This window comes from Buteo buteo, chromosome Z (genome assembly GCF_964188355.1).
Source record: "Buteo buteo chromosome Z, bButBut1.hap1.1, whole genome shotgun sequence".
In the NCBI taxonomy this organism is placed as follows: domain Eukaryota; kingdom Metazoa; phylum Chordata; class Aves; order Accipitriformes; family Accipitridae; genus Buteo; species Buteo buteo.
Genome location: NC_134204.1, coordinates 46,612,382 through 46,635,292, shown reverse-complemented (window position 1 = coordinate 46,635,292; position 22,911 = coordinate 46,612,382). Strand labels below are relative to the sequence as shown.

General features: G+C 38.9%; 1 protein-coding gene across 2 annotated transcripts in view; it reads right to left on the bottom strand.

The window, feature by feature from the left end:
- AOPEP (aminopeptidase O (putative)) overlaps window positions 1-22,911 on the bottom strand; it is a 207,972-nt gene that overhangs the window by 21,430 nt on the left and 163,631 nt on the right. For both annotated transcript variants that reach the window (XM_075021875.1, XM_075021874.1), the window contains one exon: window positions 4,272-4,388. In XM_075021875.1, coding sequence (XP_074877976.1) covers window positions 4,272-4,388 — 117 coding nt within the window. The remainder of the gene's footprint in view (window positions 1-4,271; window positions 4,389-22,911) is intronic.

The following is a 22,911-nucleotide window of genomic DNA, read 5'->3' as shown; positions in this document are numbered from 1 at the left end:
GAACAGGAAGAGAAAACTGAGGACACAATCATTCTTCCATGCAATTGCCTCCCACTCGTCTGACCAGGTCCGAGCCACAATGGGCTCAAGGCACTGAGAGGTGATGGAAAAATGGCTTTAACCTTTGAAACCTTCATTGCTCTCCAAACATTGCTTAAAGATATATTGCATATGCTCAATTCAAATAATTCATATCAGTGAGTTTAATCTCTGGAAAACAAAACTGTAGTTGTGTGCCTTCTTATATGTTCCAAGGTTTGAAGAGCAAATGGAAAATAAAATCATGATTTGCTACAGAAGTGGACTGAAAAAAATAGGAGGGAGTCACAAATTCTACAGTTAGGCAGATGCCCTACAAGCCTCTTACAGCACCCAAGACTGGGGACAGACCAGTTTGAAATGTGATTAAGCCACCAGCATCTCACTTCTGGCTCTTGTGGCTCAAAGGCTGCTATCAGAGATGTGTTAGGCATTATGAATCAGAAATATGTTACCTAACCTCTGATTTTCTTTTTAGCTGAAGCATTCAAATAAGTGTCTGTCTGAGAAAGGAGAGCCTACTACCGACCTCTTACCCTCCTGGTTGCTTCAAAGGAATCTAAACAAGGCAGATAGCCTGCTGCAAACCCTCCTCTCCTTTCTGAAGTACAGCGTGCCCTTACATTGGTAAGACTGGACATGCACATGGTAACAGGCGGTCAGGAGTACCAAGTAGTGCTGTTGGCAGCCTTCACTGACTGAGGACAGACCTGCACGTCGCCACGGGCAAGTGCAGGCACTGCCAGGTGCATGCTGTTTTACAACAAGTGTGCTGAACTTTAAAGTCCAAATAAAGATGCTTCAGAAACACAGATATAAAAGCTTTGAGAAACACGAACTGGGATTTCCCATGCTATACTTGTGTAGGACAACACCATCCTCAGTAACAAGCTCTCTTGCAGCATTTGTGCAACGAGTTAGTGAGCTGTGTTGCACAGGCTTCTCGATGTGTGAACTGTGAAGTAACCCAAAGACAAAACAAGCCCAGTGCACATGTATCCCATTTCCAGTCAACCAGGCTCAAGCAACCTTGGGCAACTTTTCTCCAGTACCATCCCAGTGCTAGCTTTGGTGTGGTGCTTCAATGCCAGCATGCTACAGGACTGAAGTGTCCAGACACATTCAGGTCCTTTAAAACAGGCAGAGACAGGGAGGAGGTTCTCTACTGATTTCATCCCAACAGTAAAATCCACCAGGCAACTGTCCCCTTTACTCCTCCCAACATGCCTACCTGATGAGGTGAGATTATCCAAATCCTTTACTTTTTCCACAAAAGTACTACAAAATGTGGAACATTCTTGCCCTTGCAAGCATACTGAGCAGCACGTATACATGCTATCCTTTGTATTCCCTCTGATGCTGTACAAAGGCCTTTTAGTGACCTACAATACATACAGGGAAAGCCTTCCAACTCTCGAGTGTGCAGACAACATTTTATGTACAGTTTCAAGAGCAAACTTTGTTTATAATCCAGAAAAACATACTACTGGTCATATCACTGCTAAACCCTGCTGGAAGATTAATGTGAATTTAAATGCTACTTGTCAAAAATAGGAAAACCCGTTCTTATTTCTTAACTTTCTGCTGTTGGATGGAACACAGCTGACAAACTTCTTAAAAAGAACACCTGAATAAAACCTCTGCTATTGACAGTTTTCTTTTTTTATTGGCCTGCATGCAATTTTTTATGCTTGTATTTTTAATGATTCATTTCTGATGCTTCGTTACTGAGAACATTTGAACTCCAGTAACACAACAGGATCATTGTAAGTGACTAATGTCTTCACAAATTAAATCTAGACAAGAACAGCTCAGCTATAGGCTTGGACTGAGGTTCTTTGTCCCTGTGTCACGACAAGAAAAATCCCCTATGCACGTACTGGAGAAAGAGGCATGAAAAGTCCTTCCCTCAGGTATGTGAGGGTGTGTAAGCTAATGTTCCCTTTAAAGCACTGACTGTAGGTGTCTGGGGTCTGATGACTGGTAAAATGCTAATGGTAATGTTATCTTAGTTGTACTTCTCAACATCTGCTAAGCCCTTGGTTTCACCTTGTAAAATAAAATGGAGATTATGCTCCTTTCACCAAGTCTGTAATTTTGTAGGGTTTTTTTCCAAAAAAAAGAAAAAATTCTGACTGATTGCTTGTGTACTTTTGTATGACGCTGCAAGGAAGAAAGCAAGCATGAAAGTGGAGAGAAAGGGAAAATCTGAGAAACCAAAGCTTGTGGCCTGGTGCTTACAATTCACAGGCATGAAGCAGCAACACCACAGCTATTGCTTTGATCTATCTCCCTATTAATTCCTCTTCCCATTATAGAACTCATGACATTTCACTGGTATTCAGATGTGATTAAAATATATTCTAATACCTATAAATAGAAAAGTTGGTTCAAGTACTAATTAAAAACAGATCTGGCGTTTGGAAACCTGTATCAACAAAAAAGTAAAAAGGTGCAGTAAATTGCAACAGTGGAAATGTTGTCTGTTTTTTTCTGAGAAAAAGCTAGACCTCTGTTCTATTGATCTTTACGTTAATGTTTGGATTCCCAACTGTTTATAGGTGTCCACCCAGCACCTTCAGCATAAGAGCAACAAAAGAGATTTTGCTCTCCCCTACAATTTTAATTATTGCTATAAAGTTCCAATTATAATAGGGTAAGTCATGCACACTGACTTTCTGCAGCCTTCACAGGAGTTTTTAATTAAACAAGAGTCAAATGTCATGTTACGTTTACCATGCTCCCTTATTGCACATTAGCTTGATCATATGCTACTTCTTAACTAACCCTTGTTTATATATAAATCTATACATCCTTTATCTTCATGACTGATTCCATCTTCTTACCTCCCCTCCTGAATACTACGTACTTGAAGCAAAGACTCATTGCAAGGGTGCTTTCAGCCACAAGTTCTGCTGCCTTCACTGTCACAAATCTCCCAGCTTGAGAAATCCATGGGACTCTACAAAATAGCCAGTGCTGTTTGTGGTAATAAGGATTTACTGATTTTGTCTCCAAAGACATTAAGCTCTTTGGAGCAGGGGTGCTGGCCTCATATGTGCCTGTGATGGGGAAGGCACATTTACAGTATCATATAAAACCGTGTTTTCCTCAGGGACTGTTAATATCCCTGGCACTTACTAGAAGCAACTGTAAAGAACTGATTCCACCTTGTAGTGGTTTAACCCCAGCCAGCAACTAAGCACCATGCAGCCACTCACTTCCCCCCCCCCAACCCAGTGGGATGGGGAAGAGAATTGGGTAAAAAAAGTAAAACTCATGGGTTGAGATAAAGACAGTTTAATAGGACAGAGAGGGGGAAAAAAAAAAAAAAAAATTTGGAATATTCAAAATGAATTATGCTCAGTACAATTGCTCACCACTCACAAATCGATGCCCAGTCAGTTCACAAGCAGCAATAACCCCCTGCCAGGCCAACTCCCCCCAGTTTATTTACTGGGCATGACATGTATGGAATACCCTTTTGGCCAGTTTGGGTCAGCTGTTCTGGCTGTGTCCCCTCCCAGCTTCATGTGCCCCTCCAGCCTTCTTGCTGGCTGGGCATCAGAAGCTGAAAAATCCTTGACTTAGTATAGCAACAACTGAAAAACATCAGTGTGTTATCAACATTCTTCTCATACTAAATTGAAAACATAACACTGTACCAACTACTAGAAAGAAAATTAACTCTATCCCAGCCGAAACCAGGACATGCCTTAAACTCATGCCCAAAACCAGAACATACTGTAGTCTCTCTGGAAAGCAAACTTTTATAAATCCCGAGTAAGACTTTGGAGCGCTGAAAGAGAAACAATATGGGTTGACCCTGGGGAAGAATAATTCTAGACCGTAACAGACACAATTGCATTTGGAGACAATACTCACAACTAGAATAAACTGGGCCCTAATATACAGCCACCATGACATAGTAAGAAATTTAACACGTGAGCAAATGTGCTGCCCAAGGTACACGTACAATAGTTACAACATCTACGCTGCACCACCTCTCACTACCACGGTATGCAAACACACCTGGACCCACACAAAACACACAGAAATACTGAGTAATTAAGGCATCTGAAGATGCAACAATACTGGAGTTAAGAGCATCCAATTTCAGATTTAGACATGGAAAAAAGAACTTGAATAAGCCTGGATCCTAGTGGAACGCTATCACTCCTAGTCAGCAATGCAATGCCATACATTAGGGAGATTTTTTTGAAGTGAATTACCTCAGCATCTTGCTCCCGGAGCTGGTACGTTTTCTCTAAGCACTGAAGCATTCTAGGACACAACGTCTTCTCCTCCAAGAGAGACTCCAGAAGTAAGACCAGCTGGTCAGGGAGAAGCTAAGAGGAAAATAAATGTCGTGTGTGAATAAAGATCTCTACTGACTGAGCAATTAAATGGAAACAAACCACAAGAGGACAAGATTGTGATAACCTGTGTACTTTCAACTTGAAATACAACAAGAACTTCTAGCCAGTTTCTGAAAAACCTCAGGGTTTACGTGTCTGTGTTCTGAAAGGCTCTGTGCTGGGGCCCAATTAAGACTAATTTTCTGTGGCTTTCATTACTATAGTTAGATCAGATCTAAACCATGCTTATCTTATTGAAACATAATCATAGCTTATTAAGTAAGATTTTTATGGAATACTTATGCTAAGTAATTCTATTTTGTTTGGGCTTGGAACGAATTAAAAAAAAGAGAATAATTTACAGTGCATAATTTCAGGAATCAACAGACATACAAATGTATAATTTTTAAGAGTGGCATTTTTATCTGTTATATGACCAATTGCACAATATTCTTACAGTGAACAAAGAAACACAACACAAATACATGGCCCACAAACAAGTGTGGTAATGACACATTTTGAGTCATATTTTAGTGCAATGAGTCACAAGCCATCCATCATTACATGGTAAAGACGCATGAATGTTATGGTTGTGGCACACACAGTATATATCTATCTATACATGTATGTATCTTCAGTAGTTAGTCGCCTGACTCCAGAACCTATCATTTTCAAGTTGAACCTAATGTAACCTAAAAAGAAAAAGCACAAGAAGTCTGATGTAGCAAGTGCTTAAGTGCTCTGTTTAATAGGCTTATTGGAGGAACAAATAAATAATTCAAACAGAGCTCAGAGACAAATTACACCAGCTGCCAGGAACCATTTATTGGAAATTCAGGGTTCAGGGTGATCAGTCAGGAGTTTGTTAAATGCCCCAAAGCTTTCCCCACTATTTGTCATTGTGGGGCTCCAAAAGAGGAAGGAGGAATAGGGGAAGAATGTGAATTTAAGCTTTTGCACACAAAAATAAACCAGCACTGCTCACTTCTAAAGTTCTCCAGACAGATTAATGAAAAAAGATATCCTGTTACTTTAACACTACTTCCAGCTTTTATCACATTTGGCGATTCTCTGCTCCTGTCTTGCTGCCCATGTCCCACTATGCTGCATCAGTGTGCTAAGCAGGTACAAAATGAAGTCACCTATAGGAAATGCCTCTTCCAACAACACAGCCCACAGCCCAGGCTGTTTATGTAGGCTGAACAAGTCTGGACCCCTGATCTCTGACAGCAAGTCCATGAAGGTATCAAGGATCTTCTGATAAGTCTTTACAACCAACTAAGCAACATGACATATTCTTCCCTTTTAGTCTGACATAATTTAGCATTAGTACCTAAATCAGAATACAGATAAAAAGACATCTCTAGGATTTTAATGCTTTGGTTTCCTTGCATTTTTATTTCCTTCCTTTTTTTTATTATTAAAGTTGTATTCTTGGAGAAGATAGAAAAAAACTGCACATCTTACTGGCTCTTAGCGGAACATTTTCTAAGTGATACCAAAGCCTGCCAACAAAATGGAGTTGTTAAAAATAGTCAGACATTCAGAAATACTGAATATTTCAATTTCAGGATGACTAAAATGCCAACTTGAATGTTTATTGCACAGTCCAACAGCAGCTGCCTGGGGGATGGTGAGGAACTCTAAAAAATAAAACAGGGAAGGCTTCTGGGAAGTAGCTCTGCTTGGCAACTGAAGTCATTTTGAACACTAATAAAATCTGAAATGCTACAGAATACCACGCACAGAAAGGTAATTTCTGATTTAGAAAGCCTTCCCTGCTAACTACAAAGACAGCAGAGCAATACTTCATTTGTAGAAACTGCAGAACAGCTGCTTGAATACATAGGTATAGAACAGCTGTTATTATTTTATAATATATCTCCAGTATAACTGCTATACATATTCACCCACAGAACGCTATTGTTTAATATAACATTACAGAATCTCACTGAAGCCAACAAAAGCATAGCAGCAGAGCAACAGCCATGTCCTTAATCTACCTCTGCCTACTGCTGCATTATGGGTGAAGAGTTTTCAGAATTACAGGTTAAACTCTTAGCAGTTTAGATTTAAGACTGCAGAGAAAAAAAATCTGAGACCATGGCTTCTGTTGTTTTCCCACGTTCCAGCTGCCCAGGATGAGACTGTACATACCAGTTTCCAGCTCATGGTTTCATTAAAGTGCAAGGTAGGAGCTAGCAAACACAGGCGGAGAGGGTGGGGGCACCAGCAGAAGAAACGCTGACAGACCTGTAACCAAAGTGGCACTAGTGGGCGCAGCTATTACGTTTTATTCTCCCACTTACTTGTGACACAAATAAAAGGAGGAACATTCTCTTTCATTTCTTAGGCTCTCCTTTTAATAAGAGACTCTGCCTAAAAGAAAAACCTATCCTAAGGAAAGAGGCAGAAAGCTCGGCTGAAGTTTCATGACAGTGACTACCCAAAATCCCCTCAGAGGTTTAGAAATCTTTTCCCCAAACACAGCAATACGAATAATACTATCTCCAAAGCAGCTTTTTAATGGTTATAAATAAACTTCACAAAATTGCACTCGAATTTTCAGCCAAAAAACCCCCCACTCCATTATTTTTTGTTTTCCCCACCAGTGTGCTTATTTGTCCCACTCACCTGTTACTTCTCATCTTTCACACCATGAGAATTGTTTGGGGTACACACTCTTGATTTTCTGTTTGTTTGTCTTATGCTTAATACAAAGGGGCCCTTGCTTTTAAACATTATGAAAACATAAATGCTGGAGAAAACAAAAAGTAAACTTCTTTTCAAGTATTTTGACGCCATTTTCCTTTACAGCAACTCATATTCTGTGAATGCATATTGAATATCTAACATACATAAAAACCCACACAACACAGCTACAGCAAAATACATCAGGGTAAACTTCCCTGTGTCAGTGTGTATCTCCATGTTGAAAACATCCAGAAAACAACCATAGCACCCCAAACACCAAATTTCAGTGTTCCTGTTAAAAAAAAAATTATATATATAATAAGAAATTTTTTTTATATATATATAAAAATTATACATATGTGTATATATATAAATCACACTCTGAACTGTATTGGAGCATGCTCAATCAAAATGCTCAAATATATGTGATTACTAAAGTAGATCACTTCAATCAGGAAACGTGGCGAGTATTAAGAAATAGTTTTCGTTATAGAAATGACTGCTGCAACAGCATCTACTTATATTGCAAAGTAGATAGCTCCTGTCCCAACCTATAACTGCCACATGGAAATCATACTACTTTTCCCAGGGTTCCCCCTCTTGCGTTTGTGAGTACTGACACTACAAAGAGGAAACAAATTAATATGTTGTGATCACACACACCAGAGCTTTTCTGTCATGTCCCATGTAATTAAATATCATCCCCACTATAAAGATGTATCCCAGCACTGTGCACATTATCTTGCCCTTAAGACTGTAAAACCTCTCCTGCAACTCTTCAGACTTTTTTTAAAAGTTCACTTTGTCGTGCCACTTAATAGCCATTTGTCCCCTGCTTCCCCTATGTTACCTGATGTGGTGGTTTCCAAGTTTGAATAATGAGGCTGTTACCTCTGAAACTGCAAATGATGGGGAGTATCAAAACTAGGTCTGTATTTGAAAAAGGCAAGATGAAAGAATTAAAGAAAAGGTAACCAAGCTGAAAATGTAACTCAGACTATTACTGAAGCAGCTTACTGGGGCTGAGATTCTATGTATAGTAAATGTCTGGGAACTAAGAAAAAGCATACTTTGTGTTTTACTCATATCAGTACACAAGACACTTCAGCAATTGTCCTGTGTTACAAGAATATCTCAAGCCATTAGTAGGTTTGAAAGGGTTTCTACAAATGATCTTGGAACAAAACTGTGAGTTTTCTGAATCCTACCTCTAACGTGTAAAAAGCACAAAGAAAACAAATCTTGCGTCTTCAGAGATCTGGTATGGCAGCTACAGAGGTCATGCACCTCACATCCCAGAAGACCACCCACGCAAAGGAGGGTATTTATCAATTCCTACATTAACAAATGCAATAAATGCCAGATTTACCCTTTATACTAGAAAAAATGCCACTGAAACAATTGACTACTGACCTTTTACAGCCATGAAATGTGACACAGATATATCTACTTGAGCATCCACAACACCAGCGCTTGGACTGCACCCCTAAGCCAGGACACAAATCACTAAAGTAGTACAGCTGGTATGCTGAATATCGCATTTGCTCCTGCCTGCACTTGAATGAAGTCATTGAAAGCCTCCTCAGAGGGGAAATCTGCCTCAGACTAATGCAGCAACCAATTGACAGTGGCGTGATTTCTATTATTACTCCATTATCACACTGGGATCTGTGCCTAAACGAGCATACTTCCTCCCTGATGCCATTTCCTTTTATCCTGGCTCTAGTCTAAAAGCAGATCAATGGGAGTAATATATATGATGTCACTTCAATTTACAGCTACTGCCTCCCTCTCTTGCGTGCATAGATAGATCGATTCTTCCCAAAAATGGTTAAGAAATGCATGGGGAGACTCTTCTCCCAGAAAAGGGTTCTCTGCTATATTTGTCTGTGTAACCACAGCAAGGAACTGTTTACACTGAGCAAAAACAAGGGGGAAAGGAAAAAAACTCACTACTCTGTACCGGAAAATGCTGGCTGAAACACAACCCAAACAAGGCCCAAAACAGAATTAAAGCAATCTGACTTTTGAAAATTATACAAGTTTCAAGGTTCTAAGGCACAATATATTTCTCCCGTATTTATTTGGGAGAAGGTAGTCTCGTCCCCCCGCCCCAAAACAGGAAATGTCTTTTCATTTACATTTTTACAAGATTTTCCAAAGTAAAAACGAATTCTTTCCCACCCCTCTCTTAGGAAAGAACGGGAAAACCCCACCCCAGAGTTCAGTAGTGAATGGTTCCCTTCAGACAGAATTTCCTCATTAATTGTAGATAAGAAAGCACTGCTACTAGTCCAGGAGACAGATTTACAGGGCCAGACCATCTCTGCACCTATACTCTGAACTGATCAAAACAAATCCCTGAATGAATCTCATGTTATAAACTCTCCAAATAGACAATTTGCCTTAAGGGCTGTTTTCTGCAGGCTGAAATGAAACAAAAAACCTTTGTAAAACAAATCTCCCCCTTCCTCAAACTGTCCAGAAAATTGTTAGCTTGAAAATTCAAGAAAACAGTATTTACTCAGCAGCATTTTTAGACAGACTTTGTAATTGTTTACTTCAAAGAATATTCTTCAGATGCTGTTTTCATCTGCACAGTGACTTATTTTAAATGAAAACAAGGATTCCCCCCCCCCCCCCCCACTTCAGGGGCTAAAATGTACTCATATCAAGTAACATACGAGTTCAATAAAAATGTCCACGCTAACAGCTGTTAACTAGCACAGTGCAATACACTACTGAAGAGAGTCTAAGTCTGAAAGAACTAGTCTGCAGTTTGATTAATACGCAGTAAAAAAAAGTAATCTGCAGCTGACAAAAAAATGCTTTGAACTGGTTTGCAAAATAAAACCCATCTATGCCAGAGGCTGACAAAATTTCAGAAGTGTGTAGTGAAGCAGACTGTTCTGTTTAACTTTATTTGGGTCAGTTTGTTTATGACTTCCCTCTTCTGAAAAATCAGCTCCCCTTCGAACGTTTATAAAAGATAACTAGACCTCACTATATTTAAAAGCAAAATAAATATCTCTCTCTGTAACACATTCTCTACTTATGAACCACACTTCTATGAAATGTCTTGCCCATTGTGTGCAATTTTTCTCAGTCTCTGCTCAGACAGTTCTTTCTATGCTTGGCAATGCATTTTTCAGCATCTATTTTCAAAACAAAAAACAGGAATTGTAATGGGTTTTTGTCATGGAAAAGAAATTCCTATGAACTTTACTTCAAAAAGTCTTAGTTCAAGAAGTAATGATCACAAGAAGTTCATCAGCATTTGATTTGTGTTACACTGCAAAATGCTGTTTCTGGGACATTTACGTCTGGTATCACTTGCTTAATACTAGTAGGACATAAAAAAGACACTGAGAACAATTTATTTAATAAACAACTGCACTTGTCTTCAGTTCCCAGTTACTTTACTCTTTATAACACCAAAATTAAGGATCTCTTATTTTTGGGAGCAGATAATCTATGTCAGAAATCATTTTAAGGCCACTACCTACTCCTAAAGGTTTGATTTATTCTGGCCACACATATGAAGACATTGCTGGACGAAGGACACAAATCCCAAAGAACCACACAAAGTTAAGTATGCACACAAGTCAAATGACCTGATCTCCATTGACTTCTAACACTCCTTTTCAAATGCCAGGACAGAAATAGCAGTAATCAAAGTGCAACTGTCGATAAGCAATAAATGTTATGACACAGCTACAATCTAAGGTGGGCTTCTGGAGGGTTCAAAAAGGTTTTGTGCATGTGTTTGATTTTAAATATAATTTAACCTGACATGTACAACACTAATGCGTCCACAAAGCAACAAAACTTGAGAAACTTTTTCTAGCTGAGCCATATATCCAGCATTTTTGAAAGAGGAATTGCTGATGGGCAAGGACTTTACAAAACGTGGCTGCTTCTTTGAGATGCCCTCCTCAAAACCTGTCCTAAATTAACATTGATTTGTCGACTAATGTTTGCATAACCAACGCTGTACTTCCCTAAATGTTACAGACATCCAATTTGGGAAGGCTTTTGGGACTACTTATGTGCTTAAACTTCATCATATTGACACAGGTTTTTGTCCGGTTGCATTTAAATGCAATTTTGACACTGTACAAATCATTGTACAAATCACATCATATTGCTTGCACCAAACCATTTGGTACTTATACATCAAACTTAGCATTTAATTTTCTTTACACTGAAAAATATTTGTAGGGTAGCATGAAAGCAAAAGCACACAGAGAAACTGTGGGTATGTATGTTACAATACTGTGAGATGAGAAGGCAAGGATTTAATTTTATCAATATTTTAAGCTGACTTTCAATGCGGGAATCAGCAACATAAACGAAAGTTTAAAGCTGTTTCACATTCTGTGTCTGATATCGTGGTTATGCATTACCAGTAGTGTTTTTAAGAGGCCAGCCATTGCTACCAGTCCATAAACAGAAGGGTTTTTTCTTAAGCTACAGCACAAAATATTTTCCCATAATTTACTTAATGGTGAGAAGATGCACTTACGAAGAAATTCAACATCTGCAATCTCATACAAATGCACTGAAATGTCAAAAATTATTAAACCTTTATGATCTAACATACTGCTGAGCCAGCAAAATGAAAACCAGGTGGCTTCCCCTACAGGTTCAGTCAGGTTATACAGTGCTTTCTCTCAACCCTAGTTTTCTCAAAGAAATGTTTCACCATAACTTTACCCTCGAGCATAGTAATTCTGTTTTAAGCATAAAAGGCTATACATTGTCTATTCTATGCAGATTATAATCTCTGCTACTTACTACTGTGCTTCCAGCACGTGCTGCTCCTGGTTTCAGACGAAATGGCCACAGCAAGAAAAAAGTGGACATGAGAAGCCAGATTCCACATCTGAAATCATACTCCACAGGACCACTACTTAGACACACTAGGAACAGAGACCATTGCTCTGACACTAACTGAAGTTGAAGCTAGCAACAGCAAGAACTTCAGTCACCCCTTCACTCGATCTCAGAAGTCCCCACTGGAGAGGTGATCAGATCGTCAGCCCCGCGGTTAGTGCTCTCCAGCCACCAACCATGTGAAAGCATCTGGCACTAAGACCACCTTCTCATCTGACAGCAGACCCAACAGAGGCACTTCAGGATCAGCAAACTGTTCATCTACTTACAAAAAACATAGCCAAGGAGAAGTCTGGTTTTATTTTCCAGACTCTTAGACTACTACAAATTAAAGGATTCATATGGAAGACCAACGAGTCTTAGTTAGCAATTGTTGGAAAGATTTCATACCCACATTGTAGCAGATGCCAAACTGGAAGTGTTTGCCTCCTAACTTGTCTACCCAAAACACCCCAGGTCTCAGCTGCTCCAAACTATGCACTGATGCTGAGATCAATGGCAGTGTAAATCACCTCACCTTGAAGGCCCATCATCTACACCTTCTGAAAACAGACCAGTGAGTGTCCTCTGAGACATTAAAAGAAGGTTGCAGACTATAGCAGACACTGAAAACCAGTGTTTCAGTGGCCAGTCTACCAACTGTGAAATGAAGAGTTGAAGAATCATTATCACTATATGCTAGCCCCAACCATCAGTGAGAGCACCCTCAGACAGATTTCCTTTATTTTTCTGACTGTATGTTCTAGAAGAAGACAGAGGAACAAAACCCTGAGAGCCAAACAAAATTAAGTAATTTTTCTAAGCTTTGCTAAGTTGCAAATTACTGGCTAAGTAACCTCATTACCCTGCACTGAAAGTGCCAAATCCCATCTCTAGAATCTACCCTGGGCAGTTAAACTACCTCTTCAGTCCAAAATCCTTGCAACAGAACTGAGCAAGGGCTAGCTTGAAGAGGTATCTTCTTTTTCCTTGAGAAATTGGCACATACATGGAAATTTCTGGAGCAGAAATTTGTTCTATTTATGCCTACCAATGCAGGACCCAGTCAATGCCCAGAGTTCATCTAGGACTGTGATGTTTAAGGATCACTAAGAGTTTCCCAACAATCTTACAGTGTGGTCAGATCTTGGGGAGATCAGTACTTTTTCACCAGAACATGTTCCTTTCTGATAAGTCAAGCACAAAGGTACTGTATCTGCCCCAACCAGCCTGCATCATTCAGAGAAAGAACCTGAAGAAGGAGAGAGACAAGAACTTTCTTTCTTCCTCCTCTAACCTTTCATTGGCCTTGCTGCTGCTGAAGAAAGTCATATCAATTCCACTTACCTCATGGCTGCAGGGTACACCACCACTTCACCAGGGAGGGCTGGCTGAGGTTCATCTAATGTCACAAGCCTTGCTGGAGGAAAGGACTAAAGCACAGATGGGAAACTGCACTTCCATCACTTGACCCTTTACTCATGGAATCTGCAAGAATCAACTCTCTTTTCTACCCTTTTTGATTTCAGAACAACAGGTGATGAGTGATTTCGTGTATAACTATGTTAGTTGTCTTTTAACATTTGTGGATCAACTGCATTTCCAGACCTCAGCTAGCAATATTTTCTTCTGACCTGAATCTGGCTCTGATGCACTGTGTGTCTAACACAGCCTGTGCATACTCACAACAGTTTTTCCAACACACCACATCCATTTGACCCTTTGTTAGGGTTTTTTTGTTTTTTGGGTTTTTTTTTATTTGTTAAGAATGCAACCAACCAGACTGAGTGGACTCAAGTTTCAGCAATACACAAGCCTTAATCACAGATGACCTTAAAATAGATGTAACTGTAACAGATGAGATCTAAACCTAAGACTACGTAGGTGATGTTGGGAACTTAGAAGAGCAGTACGTAGAGTCGCAGATGCAGAGATACCAATCCACCACCATCAGCTTCTTGGATTCTTTTTTTAACTAAGATGTCACAACAGCCACAATTAAAAATCTCCAGTTGCCTGGGAGAACTCCTTCATTGTGGCTGAAAGTGATCCAGTTCCACAGCCGCTGTCACTTCTCAGCCCCATTACCTCAGCGTCTCAAAATGAAGCCTTTGGCACTTCAGATGGTAACTAGTACTGAACACTGCACTGCAGCTCTAGCAACACAGGTTACCACACGCCTGTTACGTTGGTCTAGTTTTTGCAGTGGTTCCCACCAGAACCACCTCTCACCCAGCCACTGCAGCCTGCGCTGGTGACGCTGAGAAGGCCACCTCCGACTGCTAGCTGAGGATCACAGGCGACAGACGGGCTCTTCTTCTGTCCCAAAGCTCTCTACTCAGAGCACACAGACTTCTTGAAAGGGAGCCTGAACTTTTTAATGGGCTGATCGAAAACTTGCACTGTGAACTAAGGACTGGTCACAAGCGCCAACATCTTCCACGCCAGATGCATGGCGAGTTTCTCAGTTTTGCCTCCTCTAGTACAAATACATAGCGGTATGTGCTTAAGGGGGCAAAAAAAAAAAAAAAAAAAAAAGCGCAACTCTTTCTCCCTCCCAAGAAACCCGTTCTGAAACAAAACACTCCGCTGAACACAGGTCTCTCCGGGGGGAGAGGATGAGACAATAAACAACACATGACAGATGTTAGTTCATTGCTTAATGCACTTGTGGACGCTACTCAGATCCTATGGCAATGAGTGTGGTATGGTACAGAACAAGCGTATCCCATTACTTTTTATTCCTTATTTAAAAAATATGGATGAGATTTTATTTAAAACTGTTGCGGAAGACAATTACCATTGGGGAAAAAAACCCAAGCCTTTAAAAGATCTGAGGACAAGTGGATGAGCGTTGCATGACACCCTTATTATGCTCAGTGCTATTTAAAAAGACGCTATAGTTATTAGGAAGGATCTAGCTGCCACGTTTTCTCTTTCAAAATCCTATATAGGAGCATTAAAACTAACCATAAAAATAAATCCAAGCTGAAACTTACTGGACATGAACTTTTCCAAACTGCAATTTGACTTATGGATTTTAAGCTTGAAGGAGTGCAAGAAATTGAGTGGCTTGAGACAGGATTTGCACACCATTAGCGTGTGAAGGAGCAGGACTTCTTAAAAAAAAAAAACCAGAACAAAATAGCAAACCGAACCCTAAAAGTTAGTTGAAATACTGATGTTTTCAGAAGTAATTACCAAATGAAATGTGACAAAAGTGCTACATTCTGCTCATGTTTCTCAGATGAGACTTTCTGTAATGCCAAGGAAGATATGTGAATTATTAAAAGGGAGCAGGAGTTATTTTATCACATGTACTGACCAGTACTTCCACATATAGACACAACATTAATAATTACTTTTAGATCCAGCTAATGGATTTGTTTCTTGACTCATAGCTACAGCTTCATGTGGGAACAACTCTGTTCAGTTTCACAGAATTACATCAAAGCACGAGCTTCTGAAGAGCTCTCCTGAAAAAACAAAAATTAGTACTTTCTCGTGATTATAGAAATGTGTGCTGGTTTTATGACAATGCAAGTGACAGAAACAGAGAAAAAATATTTTAGACATATTAAGAAGCTACTACATTGATGAAGGGGTATGAACAAAATACATGACATTTAAGGCACAAACTCCCTTACAAATTCACTCTCATGGTTGGGATATAACTAGAGGCTTTAAGTATATTAATTTCCTTATAAAATAGGGATAAATGTAATTTATTATGCTGATTTGTAATAATGGTATATGCACATAAGCATACAAAGATATGGTCACACAACAACTCACTGAGAAGTTTTTCTCCAAACCCCTCTTTCTTAATAATAAGTCCCGTAATTTTTAAAAAATTTTGGTGGTGGTGGTGGCTTTTCGTTTTTTTTTAATCTTTCTGTAAGGAAGATTCAATGAGTTGCTTAGAAGACCTTAATTTCACACCCCATCTCCATTCGGTTTATGTGTCACATTCCAGAGTACCTGGAATCATTTAACGTATTTATATAAAATGCAGGTACTTGCAACTTCATTTCCAGAAGCAGGCACACAGACAAGTATTCTTGCTGAAATGGAAGAGAGTTCTAGGTTCTCCATTTTCAAGCAGAGATTTTCTATGATCTTTTCCATCAATCATTTACTACAACCTTCATTTTTAAAGATATTTGAAAATTTCCAATGCTTTACAAATGACTGAGGAAGCAGAAGGTAAAGCAGTTGTTGCAGAAAAATAAAAATAAATCCTAACCCAAAAGCCCCACTCTGAAGTTGTTTATGATGTTCACTCTATAAACATGCAGAGGAATTATTCCATTGACTGTTGTTCATTCCCATACTATTTTCCCTTTAGCAAAAGGGTCTAACATGTGTAAAGCAGAGCACGCCGCATATGCCACTCCTGACCCATGCGCTTTGGGGTTCCACTCCAGCCATTTCATGTCCTGCTTAACTCAGACCTTTTAGGTGGTCCTGGAGGAACCACTGTGGGCCACAGCAGGACTTCCTGGTAAGCAAGCATCAAGCAAATCTGCAATCAATAGCAGTGGAGCCTATCCTCTACAAAACAGCATTTACTTACTTGTTTGTTTCGAAGGCTGCATGCTACTTTAACTTATCCCTCTTCAGGAAAGGAGGGAGAGGAGAAAATATTAATCTCCAGGAAGGATATGTGAAAAATTTGCTAACCTATGGCCTCATTCCATACTCCCTATGGAAGGAGAGCTCCCACTAACTTCAAGGGAATATTTACTCGCATAAGGAGAACAAGACCAGCATTTAATCACTGAAGTTACATACAAATGCGAAAATAATCAAGCAGATAATGCCAGGGAGCAGTGGGCTGATTGTGCAGCAGTGGAGTATTATTTATATATGAATGGCTGGATAACCACTAAGTTCAGTGCTTCAACAGTAATTCATAATCTTATCTACTAATGGAAATAGCTGACTGCAACTCAGCTTTAGTGAGAACCTACAGTGCTGTGCACAGTGACAGAACCAAGTTATTGACATGAAAACTTTAAACAGTGCAATCCCACAACTAATTTAAGAAATTGCTTGGTAACATCATTTAAACCTAATTTAAGGTAAGTAATGAATGCTTTTCAACACTGAAATGCAACCCATTCCACGGTACAATCAAAATATGTGCTTAGTATGGATCTTGCTTTTAAGAAGCAAAGGCAAGTGCCCACTCCATCAGCTCTTTCCGTCTAGTGAAATCAATCTCTAGAAATTTCATTTCAGATTTGTGTATGCTGCTGTGGCTAAAACAGACCTGAAGTTTCCATTATGAACTGCAATTCTCAGGTGTTTATAACTTAACTATAAAAATTCCCTCCAGCAACAAACTCGGCATTAAAGTTCTCAGCCTATAAGAGATTTAAAAAAGATTACTTTCACTATTATTTTTCCAGATAAAATGTCCAAGGCAGTTTCCTGATTTAAAACAAGTGTCTTATCACCAAACTCCTACTTTTTAGAAATGAGAACTTAACAATTCATTAATCTAGGATGAGTCTAATGACATTTGCAATGCTTTGAAATTAGGTATCGTAGCTATGGTAACAAACAGTGAATGGCTATGGCTACTTTAAGGAGAAAATATTTTCCACTGGCAAAATTAACCCTTCATAGCTCCATCTTAAATAACATAAAAGAAAACAATAGTTCTTTTTTTCTTTTCTTTCAAACTAGGCAATAGAGATTTAGTTTGCTGTGTGGTTTTCTTGCCCATGCTTAAAAGCAATCCCCTGAATATGTCTCTCAAAATCCTGGACACATCATCACCTACCCCAACAAAACCCCAAGACAACCACAGTTTATGGGCACAATGGTGCAAACACTTAAGTGTAATTAACTTTGCGTGCATGATTACTTCTACTGAAAGGAACAGCAGCCTACACATACTCACAAGTTTACAGCATTGGGCCCTCTTAAATGTCCCTTTTAAAAGGATATTACAGGGTTTAATAAATGAATAGCAAAGTCATACCGTAGAATTTCGCAGCAACAGTACGGTTATTGTTTTTTTCAAACTAGCTCAAGGATTCTATATTATATTATATATTGGAGGATATATATATGAGGATTCTATATTATATTATACAGGCTCATACAGCAATTTCTGTTATATGCTGCTTATTCTCTGCAGAATCTAATAAACTCATTAATTTGCATACAACTTTAGCCAGCCCAGTCTGAAAATATACTGAAATAAACAACATACTCTTGGAAATTTAACACTTCTTACTAACCCCTTATTTTCAAACACAGACATCTTAGCTACAACAATATGTTGGGTTTTAAAGCAGTTTCTGTGCACCACTGACTTCAGTCTGGGAAGCTGTGCAGCACTGACTTTTGGACGTATACATACATACCCACGAGTCCTCGAGAGCTGGGAACCGAACCCACTCAGCACCTCTGGAGACTGAGGGCCTCACAACCATAGTGCGTACATTACAGTGGCCCAAGCAAAGCAGACACCCTACACTGAAATCTCCTCCTTCTCTTTATAGTTATTTCACCGTAGACTGTTAAGAGGGTGAACTCCTGCCCACAATCAGCTTAGCTATGAATCAGCGTATCTGCTTCATTTTGCCAATTATCTTCATCTAAATTCCAGAGAAGCCAAAAGATCCACTTCAAGGAAGGAAAAACATGCCAAACAGCCCTAGATTTCACCATTAAAAAAATTTAACCTTGAAAAAACATCCGAACAGACATGGGAAACTGCTTACATGGGTATTAGATATATTCCCCCCGCCGTAAACTGTTCCTAAAGAAATTGCCTGTATTTCATATACCTCTGAAGAATACCTCACAGAACAGATACCGGCTGTGCTGTAAATGCCTAGTCTGGCACTGGCAGGTAAAACACTCCCAGCTTACTATTACTGTTTTAACGTTATGATTGAACTCTGCAAGAGACAGCAATTTTCTTTCATGAAGACCCCTAAAACAAGTGATTCACAATAAATCTAAGTCCTTAACCACTACTAATTGCAAATGGGCAACAGAGGCAAGAAAGTGATATGAAAGGAATTTCACCAATATTCAAAACACACGCCATAACCACTGAATTACTCCAAGAATTGGTAAGGCACATGACAAAAGAAATGCAGTATTATTGTGAAAGGGCCGAAAGACAAGGGTATACTTACTGGAAATGCAATTTCAGTTCCACTCAGTTGGCAAGAGCACAAAGTCCTTTAACCTGATTATACCTTTACTGTGGTGCCTCTATAATATTCGTCTTCAGACTAAATACACAAGCTCTTCTTCTTAATCTAAATCCAATCACAAACCAGTCTTGGACATGCTCCACCCTTGCAATTACATATTGCTCTTGGTGATCATATTCCACCTCTTTCCTTCCCTCCTCCTTTTCTGTACTGTAGCCCTTTTCATTCAGTGCTCTTCTGGGAGCATTATCTCTCATCTAATAATCACATTAATTAGAAATTTTAATTTTGGCATTTAAACAACATGAAACTAGTTTTGACAAATCTTACAATTCCAGGGGCAATAACAACATAAAAGTAAAGCCCTTTTTCATCTGCCCCTGAACACATACGGATTTCTAAAAGACAAAAACAGAAGAAGAAATGTTATTGTCTTGCTTTCTGTAACAAGATGAGAGCGTCCATTCACCTAAAAGCTCTGTTAGTTTCAGGTGCTACTGCACTGACTTCAAGGAAATATAAGCAATAAACATATCCTTTTGCTTTAATAGCTGAAATATAAGTAGGTGCACCGAGGTTTGCCAAGGGCAGCACAGATTTCTTAATCTTCAGAATAACTGCACCTTATTTTATATGCAATTTTAATGTAAATAAAAGCATAAAAGGAAAAACTAATAGTCAATTGAAACTGTAGTTTCTGTTAATTATGAGTACTATATAATTAGCATGCTTACAGTAAACCATAAGTACTGGTCTGCGTGATTTCACACCACCAATCTCAGCTCACAGGGAGTCTGGCTGGAATAAACAAATAAAGCAGTGGTGTTTCAGCAGGTCTACATCACTAACAAAACCAGTGTAAATATGCAGCCTTCCCATTACATACTGCCCTTGTCTATTAATATTTGGGGTAAAAAAAATAATTTGTCCAAATAGAAACAAAGTGTTTTCAATGCTGGTTAGTTCTGAATGTATCTGCATGGATCAAAACAATAAGGATCCGCACGTTTCTAAGAGGTATCTCAAGGGAAAGAACAGGAAAGTAACGACAAAGACGTGTTGTGATATAACAGCACGCAATTTTTTCAAAAAGCCACCCAAGTCCCACACAGTGCTGAGGGCAGGTTTTCTCTGGAAAACGTGTTTTCCCTTTTTTCAGTCCCCTTGGGATCCTTGACTGTACAGTTTGAACTGAGTTGAAAGTAAAGCAGGGGGCAGGGAAGAAGACAAAACCCCAAACTGTAGTGACTGGCTTTTTCAGCATTTACATGGCTAAATTTATATTGCCAAGGCACTTAGAGCTTATTGGCCTGAATACTGAAAATTATTGACTTACGCTTAGCAACCCTGCAAATGACAGCATTTGCTGCACACAGTAAGGAAACCAAATTAAGGGCCTCTCAATGTATACAATACCTCTTTCCTTCCTTCCTTCCTTTATTTATTTATTTATTAAAGCTCAGGTTTCCAATTCCACCCATAAGCACTCTCTGTGTAGGCCAGTGGTGCTGTGGTGGTACACATATGCCCTGTATATCATAGCATGGCTCTAAATTCCAGGGGCAGACAGCAAGAGAGATTACTTTAATCTAGATTTTTGGATACGTAAAATTGCAAAAGACAGAATGGAAGCTGGCAAGTCAGGCTGCTGAGACCTCAAAATCATGGGAAAACATGCTGCTGGCTTTTAGCCAGTTATTTCTTGAATGCCTCTCCCCCTTTCCACTTATACCTGCTACTGTTTAGAGCACTAAATCAAATATCGTCTGCTTTTTAAAAATGGGTTGCAGGTTATCTGTAAGAGAAAAATGTGAGCTCCATTACACTAACTTCCTTCTTTTTCTTTTTTTAACTTATTTTATATACATTGGGTTTTTTCAGTTCTTTGTGATTGGATTTTCCTCTTTTTTTGGAATGTTTACTTAACAGTGGGCATCTTGCTGTTTCCTCCAGACAGTTTCTCCAGTTTTTGCTTTCGTGTGTTTGTTTGGTTTTTTTTTTAAATTACTCACACAGCAACAGGGAAGAGGAAAAAAACCCAATAATAATTTTTTAAAACCCTCTCCAGGAAACTGGATTGTAAACCCACAAAATTTGGCAAAGTAACAAAGCAGGGGGGAGGGGGGATGGATCTTACATCTTTTTCACTAACAATTTGAAGCTGACTAGATTTCAAGTTAAACATTTAAAAAAACAAAATGGAAAACGAATGTACTTTGCTTGATTGAAAGAGAGAGCTTTGACAGGGAATAGAGGGGAACAAAGAAGCATGCTTGTATCATGAAATTCAACAGAAGGCAAGCAAATGCTGCAAAAAAAAAAAAAAATCCATTGATATGATGACATTTTCTTCCCACAGAGACTTTACACGTTCCACCAATTCACCACTTTTAAAAGCCCCCATATTTTTTTTTTCCCATATTTCAATATAACTGAAGTTGAAACTCTGTCTTGCTTCTCATTTTCTTACATTTTCCTTATTTGGCACTTGATTAGGGCCACGCACTTCCCAAGGAGACCATCACCAGAATGCAGTGTGTGGAGGCGAGGGCTGAGCTGAAACACTACAAAATAAACTGCAGCCATGAGGTGGCTACTCGTGCACGCACAAGGCCACCTTCCTCAGGAGCAAGTGAGAGGCACACGTGGGACATGCTGCCATTGGCACTTCAGGCACAGAAAATATTTCTACTTCGTTTTCAAAAGCCATTCCTAAGCTACTTCTGTGCAATCCTCCTGAGCTTCGTTTAAAGGCTTTCAGTGGTGGTGTTTATGTAAGGGCGACAGCCAAACATACCTGGAAACTGGGAAACACTACAAATAAATTTTTTCTATTCGTGGCTGAAACGACTAAATCCAGTAATACACAATTCAAGGCAGAATAATCACACATAACATGATGGTACCTAGCACCTACAGAAGGATTTTGTCAAACGGTATTTTGCTGTTACTCATTTTTTACCACATTTTCATTTGTAAGTTTTAATACAAAGCAAATATAAAAGTAATTAAATGGCTATAAACAGAAGTAAAAACTGTTGTATTTTGTGCAATTACTATGAAAAAATCCAGACATTTCTATTTCTCATACAAAACACCTTCAGTATTCCACAATTAGCTTGTATTTGGAACAATGCTCAAAGCTGTGCTTAAAGTACCTTTTTTTATGAAAGGCAGATAGAAGTAGCCTTGACTGAAGTGGAATTACTATTCAATGAAAAGTAAAATGAAAAAAATACTAGAAGGAAAGTCAAGCATGCAGACAACAGGCTCAAATCAAGGATCTGTATTTTTCCACATTAAACTTGATGTTAATTTTCCAGCTATATTAACTTACCACATAGATTTTAATAATTAAATTATATAATGTGACACTTCAATAAACATATTAGGTAAATATCACAGCACTTTAGTTTGGCACAAGAGAGCTTGCCTATGTATTTAAAGTTAGTTGCATGTTCCTGATATACTGCTACTGTGAAAAAAGTCCTACTATTAATAACCATAAATCAATTTTCCCCAATTATACAAATCAGCAAATATATGGAAAAATGAATCTGCAGCACATTTTTTAAAACAGATTTTATTACAGCTTGAATAGAGCAATAACAGAAGTTACTGTTCAGATAAATGTTATGTACATTTTTTGCACATAGTGCCTTCATCAAAACTTGCAAATAAAACTGTGCTTTGCAGAGCAAATTAGTCAGTCCTGATGTACAGCACAGATATAGTTTTGCAATACTTTGCTGACAGGTCTG